Source organism: Astatotilapia calliptera, chromosome 16 (assembly GCF_964374335.1).
Source record: "Astatotilapia calliptera chromosome 16, fAstCal68.1, whole genome shotgun sequence".
In the NCBI taxonomy this organism is placed as follows: domain Eukaryota; kingdom Metazoa; phylum Chordata; class Actinopteri; order Cichliformes; family Cichlidae; genus Astatotilapia; species Astatotilapia calliptera.
This window is the reverse complement of record NC_137437.1, coordinates 7,013,991-7,023,640: the sequence shown is the minus strand read 5'-3', so window position 1 is coordinate 7,023,640 and position 9,650 is coordinate 7,013,991. Positions and strand designations below refer to the sequence as shown.

At 37.5% G+C, this 9,650-nt stretch overlaps 2 protein-coding genes across 2 annotated transcripts; both read right to left on the bottom strand.

The window, feature by feature from the left end:
* Positions 1–1,697: 1,697 nt before the first annotated feature.
* LOC113007439 (olfactory receptor 6N2-like) lies at positions 1,698–2,609 on the bottom strand. Its single transcript, XM_026144008.2, has one exon. The coding sequence runs from the start codon at positions 2,607–2,609 to the stop codon at positions 1,698–1,700; it is 912 nt and encodes a 303-aa protein (XP_025999793.2).
* Positions 2,610–7,432: 4,823 nt separating this feature from the next.
* On the bottom strand, positions 7,433–8,809 carry LOC113007328 (olfactory receptor 6N2-like). The gene has a single exon (XM_026143770.2). The coding sequence runs from the start codon at positions 8,378–8,380 to the stop codon at positions 7,433–7,435; it is 948 nt and encodes a 315-aa protein (XP_025999555.1). The 5' UTR covers positions 8,381–8,809.
* Positions 8,810–9,650: the final 841 nt, after the last annotated feature.

Genomic DNA, 9,650 nt, shown 5'->3' with positions numbered 1-9,650 from the left:
ACACACACACACACACACACACACACACACACACAAACCACAAGCGCACACAATATAACCTTACATAAGAATATATAACCTTTGTTTGGCTCCAAAATTTTATAGCCCTACAGGAATAAATCTAAAAAAATCATCAATTCATCAGTGGAAAAAAATAAAAAAATGAAACTAGTTGTAAACCAATTACATAAAAAGAGCACTGATCGAAAGAGCGTCCATTTAATATTGGAAAATTATTTGGTGATGAGTATATTATGAGTATTATGAGTGATAACCTTAGTGTGTGAAATTTAAATTTACTGCATTGAGGTAAAGCAGGACAACCACAGAGATGAGTTGACTGTCAGAGGCCATTAGAAAATAATCTGTAACCTTCACCAAAGCTGTTTCTGTCTTGTGATGAGCTCTGAAACATGACTGAAACTGTTCAAATAAACAATTTCTCTGACGATTAACAGTTACATATTTTACAACTATTTTTTACAATTACGACAATTTTTGAGATAACAGTAAGGTTGCCTATTAGTCTGTTATTAGCTAAAACATCTAAGTGAAGAGATGGTCTTCTAAGTACTACTTCCAGCTTAGAGGTCTGTGGTACACAACCGATTAATAGTGTAATACTGAAATATATCTAACATTCATTTAGAAACGTCTTTTTATTATAGTTATTTTTAGACTGTTTTTTCCTGTATTTGATTATGTGAATTTAGAAATTCAGTAAAATATATTTACTGGCTATATTATAAAATGTATTTAATTCAAATGTTTACTTTCATGTGAGGTAATTAAAACAAAATCCTTTAAACTACTCTGAAGAGTTACAAGATTTGACCATTATATCTCCATAAAAAAACTGCTCATTTCGCAATAGTCACACCACATAATGAAATTCAGAATCACATAAACCTACATATAAATCAAACGGAAAATATATACTTTAGTCAGACCTACAATTTTTTGGTGATGTCAATCCATATGTTTTCAATATGCATTCTGAACCCTATTTCATTTACAGAGGGCTGCAATACAGATAAAAAAAACCTCGGCATGTTAATTCTCTCGCTTCCTTATGTACTTGTCCTCATGTCAAACTACTTCCTCCATATTTTCAGTTATCTTCATACATAGTCTCAGCTTTTGGATTTGATTGTGAGAACCAATAAATATGAAATCACAGTATAAAATTATGAACACATTTCTTTATTCAGAAATCTATATGGGAAAAGTGATATCAGACAGGTAGGATCTTGCTATTTTCTTACTTTCATTTAGAATTTTAAATAATGATCCGCTCTCTGTTGCACAAGGAAACGGCCCAGTTTTTGAATCTCACACTATGACCACAGAAATCTGTGATATTATAATACAAAAGAGAAAAAGCTATATATTTTTGGTTTTCATTCAATCAATCATTTCAAATGTCCTTAAACTGTATATGAAGAAACAATATTATGAATAGGAGTAATGATAGTAATATTTTTTAATGAATGATCCAAAAATTACTGAACAGAATCACATGCTTTGAATAGCTGGAGAAGTTTATCAGTTTTTACACTGAAAAGAAAATGTCTCAGAAATGATAGGTCTTATTAAAGACCTACCAAAGATCAGATATCATTTAACACCTCTTAAATAAACACTAAAAAACAATTTTTAACAAAAGACTATAAAAGTCTACAATAGTTTACATTAGTTCAAGAGAACAACCTTTTGAGGTTTTTAGAGATTTCTTTCATTTTTAGTCCATATATTATTGGATTGCAAAGAGGGTTATATGTTATAAATTGCAATGTCATTATAAAACGTGCAGTTTTAGGAAACTCTGATTCCAGTCTAACTATAACCATATCATAAGTAACCAAACAAGAATAGTTAATTAGAACTAGCACATGAGGCAAACAGGTTTGTGCAGCTTTTTTTCTGACATTTCCACAACTCTGACAGGCAACTATAATTATCTTTATGTATGTAAAAAGTATAAAAAGCATGGGGAAAAGTGCACCATTAAATAGAACAACCATACCATATATAGATAGTTCTTTTGAAGTTACACAATAAAGATGATTTACAGAATTGTTACAAAATATACCTTTCAAAGTAAAGTTACAGAGTGGTGTAATAGAATTTCTTAGTACTGGCACTACAATCTGAATAGCAGGTAAAAACCAGGACATTATCAGGAAAATACTGACTCTTGTTCTTCTCATGATAGTTGGATATTGCAGAGGTTTACATATAGACACATATCTGTCATAAGCCATGGCTGACAGCAGTAAGAATTCTGAACTGCTTAAAACATAAAACATGAATACTTGAAAAAGACAGGCGTGATACAAAATAATCTGTTTTTCAGATAAGAAGTCAATCAAAAGCTTCGGGTAGATGACAGTGCTCAAAACAACAGAATTCACTAACAAAGCAGCAATGAAAATGTACATAGGCTCATGAAGGCTTTTTTGAACTATGATGACCCACACAATAGTGGAATTGCTGCAAATTATTAGACCGTATACCATAAACATAATTACAAAATAAATATATCTGTATTTCTCCACTTCCACATGACCACCAAAAGTTATATATGTTATATTCATTTCAGCATTCATGAAAATCAGATATTACAAACTAAAATTTTAAACAGGCAGAATGTTTAAAACTAGTACATATAAAATATTATTATTCATAGATACCTAAACTTGGTGTGTGTTCATCTTTAGAAAGTGAACTGTTCAAATCAGACCAAATATGTGATGAAATGAAACTTCAAGCTCCATATATCTCATTCAACTCTCCACAAAGACCTATTACCATGTTCAACCTCTGGAGACATAAGCCGACAGTGGTTAGCCCTTACTTACACGGGTACATTTTCTGGCTCCTCCTCTTTTACTACATACATACGTGGGTATTAATTGAAAAACAAATTTTAAAGAAGAAAAAATTAGTTGACCGGCAGAAATGATAATAAAATAACAGCAAATATAGTCCTATATTTAAATATGTAATTCTGTTCAGGCTAAGAGAATTTCATGTAGATCGACATCATGCACACTGCAATGCAATGTGGGGAGAAAAAATAGTTAATGCACTTTAAGATAATTTCTGTTTCTGTTTTCTTTTTTCCTATTTCCATTGTGTTTTGTGTGCTTTTACAGCGTTTTTCTTATTGCTGGTGTTTTCTTAAGTTGCAGTCCGTTTGGCCTCTCAGGGCCACTGTAACAATTCCATAATTTACACAAATTTACTTTAGAGAATATAATTAATTGACAAATTTATAGAACAGTGAGGGTTCTTTTTAGAACACACCAATTTTTTCAATTATTTATTCCAATTCAAGTCTTTCAAGTCCAATAAATAGCTTGAAAGGTTACAAAGGTAAGTGATGAACTCCAAGAGGTTAAAAAAAAGGTAGGGTTTCCCAAAATCCTGTGTTGCAGAAAGTAGTGTGTTGCACAAAAAAGGTGAGAAAAAAGCAATTAACAGTGGAAGAGAGACAGACCAGCATAACACTTAAAAATTTAGGTCTTTCCTACAAAGAAATTGCAAAGAAAGTCAAGGTGTCAGTAAGTACGGTTCCCTTCACCATCAAAAGGCACTCAGAAATTTGGGGCAAACTCTGACAGGAAGAGGTCAAGCAGACCCCAAACCACAACTGAATCAGAGGACAAGTTCCCTAGAGTTAACAGCTTGCATGATAAGTGGTTCAATGGACAATAGCTTCAAGCACAGCTTAGTAGTAAGCTGTAATAGTAAGCATGTCTCCATTTCAACTGTGAAGAGAGGACTTCGAGCTGCAGGTTTGACAGGACTAGCTGCAGCCAAAAAGCCATTGCTAAGACATCAGAATAAGACAAAGAGGCTTGCCTGGGCCATGAAGCAGACTACTGAAGACTGGAAGAAGGAATTATGGACTGATGAATCATAATTTGAAATACAGTACATCACGTAGGATCTTTGTCTTCTCTGGGCTACTCCATTTTGGGGCTGCCAGTGTCGATTATCTGTCTCCACCTCACTTCATTTCGAGCAAGATCCTCTGTCACACCAACCCTCCACATATCCTCCTTCACTATATCCAAGATCCTTCTCTGTGAACTTCATTTTTGTGTTCTGGCTGTTAGCTCCACATTCAACATCCCCTTTCCATCCTTTTATATCCACTATCCCTCCTCATCACATGTGCAGATCATCTCAATCTTGAATCTCTAGCTTTGCCTCCGAACTGCTTAACTTGACCTGTCCTTCTAAGATACTCATTTCTAATTTTGTTGCTCCTGGTCATTCCCAGTGGAAATCTTAGCATCTTCAACTCTACCATTTCACCTTCTGTCTTTTTTATCAGAGCCACCATCCCCAAAACATACATCAACTCTGCACTCTCTTCTCACCTGTCTTGGGTAGTGCCCATTGCTTTGAATGGTTGATCCCCTGTATTTAACTTATTTATCCTTGTGATTTCTTACATGTTCACCTTTCTCTCTCTTATTTACACACATGTATTCTGACTTTTTTCTACCGACTTTCATTCCTCTTCTAACCAGTCTATACCGCCATCTCTCCAGACTGTCTTCCAGTTATTCTCACTACACATCACAATGTCATTTGCGAACATTGTAGTTCATCCTGCCTTGCCCCATTTACCAACCTACCTATTCTTGTTAACAAGAAAGTGGCTCAGAGGTGATCCCTAGTGCAACATCCACCTTGGCTTGACCATTGTCTTGATGTTTTCCAAAAATTGTTTTCAAAATCTTTGATTAAATTAAATAGCAAAATGTTCCTTTAGAGTTCTTTGAGCGCTTTCTTTTTAGCACCACTCCTGTGGGTGGTGGCCTGTAAGCTCATCACATGCAGGAGGTGCCGTCTCCTGTAGTCCCACCACGCGCAGTAGGTGCCATAGGGGTCAGGTGCAATGTGTGCTGGGCAGCAGCCAGGGGCAGAGACCCTCAACTCTCACTCTGGCAGAGCTTCAACAGCATTCCTAGGGAGGTTGGAGACATTGAGTCCAAACGGACAATGTTCAGCACCTCCATTACTGAAGCTGCTGTACTGAGCTGCGACCACAAGGTGGTTGGTGCCTGTCGTGGTGGTAACCCCTGGACCAGATGGCAGGCACCAGAGGTAAAGGGAACCATGAGGCTGAAGAAGGAGTCCTCTTGGGCTTAGTTAGCCTGTGGGACTTCAGAGGCAGCTGATAGGTACTGACGGGCCAAGCGGAACGTGGCTTGGGCAGTGGCTGAAGCAAAACTGGGTGCGAGAGAGTTCGGAGAGGCCATGGAAACAGACTTTCAGACTGCCTTGAAGAGATTTTGGCTAACCAACAGCAGCTCAGGAGGCAAAAGCGGTGCTCTACTTGCACTGTGTAGGGGTGGAGGTGCTGACTTCGACTGAGGATATTGTCAGGCAGTGGAAGGAGTACTTCAAAGACCTCCTTAATCCCACTGAGACTTTAGGTACAAGGGGGATGCCTTGTCTATGTCCAGGAAAGAGGTCACGAAGGCAGTTAAAAAACTCCTTGGTGGAAGACCCCTTGGGGTTACCCTGAGTTCCTGAAGGCTCTCAGCATTGTAGGGCTGTCTTGGTTCAAGGGGCCTCTGGATTGGCAAACCGGGATGGTGGTTCAAATGTTCAAGAAGGGGGACCAGAGGGCATGCTCCAACTATAGGAGGATCACACTTCTCTGCCTCCCCGGGAAAGTCTAGTCTAACTCCAGGGTGCTGGAAAGGAGAGTCGGTTCATTAGGCAAACCTCGAATGCAGGAGAAACAATGCAGTTTTTGTCCCAGTCCTGGAACCTTGGACAAGCTTAACCTCTCGAGGATACATGAGGGTGCATAGGAATCTGCCCAACCAGACTATATGTGTTTTTGGATTTGGAAAAGGCATTTTGGTATACTGTTGGAGGTGCTTAGGGAGTATGGGGTATCTGGCCCAATGCTACAGGCCATTTGATCCTTATACACCTGTTGCAAGAGCTTGGTCCCCATAGATGGCAATAACTTGCATTAATTTCTCCTGGGTGTTGCACTTCGCCAGGGCTGCCCTTTGCCCTTTTTCTGTTCATAATTTTTATGGACAGTATTTCTAGGCATAGCCAAGTGGCTCCCACTTGGGTGGTCTCAGAATCTCAATTCTGCTTTTTGCAGATGATGTGGTTCTGTTTGCTTCATCAGGTGATGGCCTCCAGCTCACACTGGAATGGTTGGCAGCCGAGTGTGGAGCGGTGGGAATAACAATCAGCACTTCCAAATCTGAGGCCATGACCCTTAGCCAGGAAAGGTTGGAGTGCCCACTATGTGCCAGGGACAAGTTCCTGCTTTAAGTGGGGGAGTTTAAGCATCTTGGGAGGAGCACAGAGTAGAGTCGCTGCTCCTTCACATTGAAAGGAACCAACTGAGGTGGTTCAGGTATCTGACAAGGATGCCTCCTAGATGCTTCCTGGGTGAGGTGTTCCAGGCATGTCCCACTGGGAGGAGGCCCTGGGGCAGACATGCTGGAGAGATTATATTTCTCGGCTGTCCAGGGAATGCCTTGCTTTTCCCCCAGACAAGCTGGGGGTGGCTGGGGACAGGAGGGTATGGGCTTCTCTTTTTAGGCTGCTGCCCCCATCACTCTGCCATCGATAAGTTGAAGAAAATGGATGGATGGTGGATTGCTTTTCCAGCCATTTTTTTGCTCACATCCTATCTTTTTTTAGGATGAGCTAATATATTGTAAAATAAGTAGTAATCTCATGTTAAGCATTTTACACGTTTGTTACTGTGATCTATGAATAATTAATCGGTGGTAAATAATCTGCAAATTATTGGATTCTTTTCTTATATGACAACTTTTTTGGAATTAGGATTGTACTTTTTCAAATGTTTTATGCACATTCAAGATAGACGGCAATAAATTACACTGGCCCATGATTTGTGACAAGGGAGGAAGATGTAGTTATTATAAAGCTATTGCAGCTATCACAGTTTTATAAAGTGTTACCACCCATTCCTTTAGTGGAAAATCTCTATTACACAGCATATATAAGAACCACCAATAATGTTATAAAAATCCAAAATAAAATATGAAAGTCTGACAAAATTAATCTGATAGTTTATTTGATTACTTATCCTCTTACCTATCTTGGAATTGGTGAACCTTTCATAAAAGAAGGCAATTTATATTTGTATTTAAATACGTCACCAAAAGCTGTTAATGTAAATTAACCATAGGTCTTAAACCCTATTCACATGAGCATTTTACTGAGCATAACAACAGACTTCAATACACTTTAATAATAATATTATGTTCAATTTATTTACAAATACAGATGAACACGGCATGGTTTATTTTTTCCTGTACTTTTCTGAATAATAGTTTGAATTACTTTATTAAATGAAAAGCATTTTCAATGATGGCAAGAAAATTATTACAAAACAAATTGTGGCACCTTAGCATTCAGAGTTAATACATGAAATGATTTTAGCATGATAGAAAAATCTTTTTAGCTGTTTAGAAATTTCCTTCATTTTGAGCCCATAAATGAATGGATTAAGCAATGGATGATAGAGCACTATTTGTAATGTCATTATTAATCGCGCAGTTTTGGGAAAATCTGATTCTACTCGAGCTATGCTTACATCATAGATACTTAAACAGGAGAAGCTAAATAAAACTAACAAATGGGGTAAACAGGTCTCCAAAGCTTTCTTCCTCACGTCTTTACAGCTTTGATAAGTGAGGATAAAAATGTTTGAGTATGTAAAAACTATGAAGAGCATAGGTAATATTACAAGATCTATTAAAGCAACTACTCCAAATACAGTAATTAATCGTGACTTGACACACTGAAGAGTGTAAACTGCATTATTACAAAATATTCCTTTTAAGTTAAAGTTACACAATGTTGCTTCAGCACTCCCAGCTGTTAAGACTGCAATGTGACAAACAGGTACAAGCCATGCTACAGCCAAGAAAATACTCACAGTGGTTTTACTCATGATAGTTTGATATTGCAGAGGTTTACAAATAGCCACATATCTGTCATAGGCCATGGCTGCCAAGAGAAAGAACTCTGAACTGCCTAAAGTGTAAAACATAAAAAACTGAAAGAGACAGGCTGAATATGTTGTGACTTGTTTTTCAGATAAAAAGTCAATCAGCAGTTTGGGGTAAACAGTTGTGCTGTAAAGAACACAGTTCAGCAGCAAAGCAGCAATGAAAGTGTACATCGGCTCATGAAGGTTTTTATGAATCCAGATTATGTACACAATAGTAGAATTACTGCAGATTATTAAACTATATAATATAAAGAAAATGAAAAAATAAACATATCTGTACTTGTTAACTTCAACATACCCATCTAGAGTTAAATATGTAGCATTTAACACCTCATCCATTAATACTTTGAAAAAAAATTATAAAACCAGCAGTGTTAATGAAGAATAACAAATAACAAAACAAAACTTCACCAATATGCAACCTATGTTGTCTTTCCTTCATTCATTTACAGGTATTTGAACTTGAAATATATCTTGGAGTACATTCATCAGTCAAATGTGTACAGTGAATCATCTTACTCTGTGAAAGGTTTTATTAGGTTGCTTTGTCCACCAGGGAATTGTACTGTGAAGGTCACAGTAAATCAAAACTGGATTATAGATGGCAGACAGTTGGTGTCGTAAGCCACCGCCTCTGTTCAAAGATGGTCGCTCATAGTGGACATAAATGGCTTCTTTCACTACTCTTTCAAACCATATGTCTTCTCTGTCCAAAAAGAGAAGACAGATAGATTTCTGTCTATGTAAGCTGCTACACTTGTTTTTCGACAATTTACCACACATGACTTTAGCATATACCAATGTTAAACATTGGAGTAGTTCTTACAGAACAAAGCATACAGTTAGGGCTGGATCAGGTAATACAACATCCTCCCTTTGTTATGCTGCAGTAGGCCTAGAATCTTGGGGGCTTTCCATAATGCACTTTTCCTTTACTCACCTCTTTTCACTCACTATGTGCTTGTACATCACTCTGCATTTAAAGAGTTATTATTAATCTCTGTCTCTCTTCTACAGAATGACTTTTGTACTGTCTTCCTCCCCTCACCCCAACCGGTAATGGGTAGATGGTTGCCCCTACGTAAGCCTGATTCTTCTTGTTTAAAGGGGGTTTATTTTCTTCCTGTCACCAGGTGCTTGCGCATAGGGGTCACCTGATTGTTTGTGTGTATTGTTGTATTGTATTATCTTTACCTTACAATATAAAGCATTATGGGGCAACTGTTAATATTGGCAAAATCTGAATTAAATGGAAATGAGACGATTCTAGGGAAGTGAGTGACCGCCTGTCAATTCTGAACTCCTTACAGGAACACAGGACAAAGTTCAGATGGGCAAGCAAAAAGTTTTGAAAGTTAACTAGGAAACAGGCAAGGAAAGCAGACTGCACAATGGAAAATGGCAGGACTTAGGAGATTAGAATCAGTAAGTCTATTTGCAGGCAACTATAGTGGTGCAAAAAGTGTTTGGCCCTTCTTGATTTCCCATTTTTTGTATTTTTGTCACACCTAAATATTTCAGGTCATCAAACCAAATGTTAATATTAGACAAAGATAACACAGATAAACAAAAAGGGAAGTTTCCTAAATATAGGTGGCCCCCTTCAAAC

Coding starts and splice junctions, on each gene's coding strand:
- LOC113007439 (XM_026144008.2), bottom strand. CDS start 2,609: ATGAATGCTGAAATGAATATAACATATATAACTTTTGGTGGTCATGTG.
- LOC113007328 (XM_026143770.2), bottom strand. CDS start 8,380: ATGGATGAGGTGTTAAATGCTACATATTTAACTCTAGATGGGTATGTT.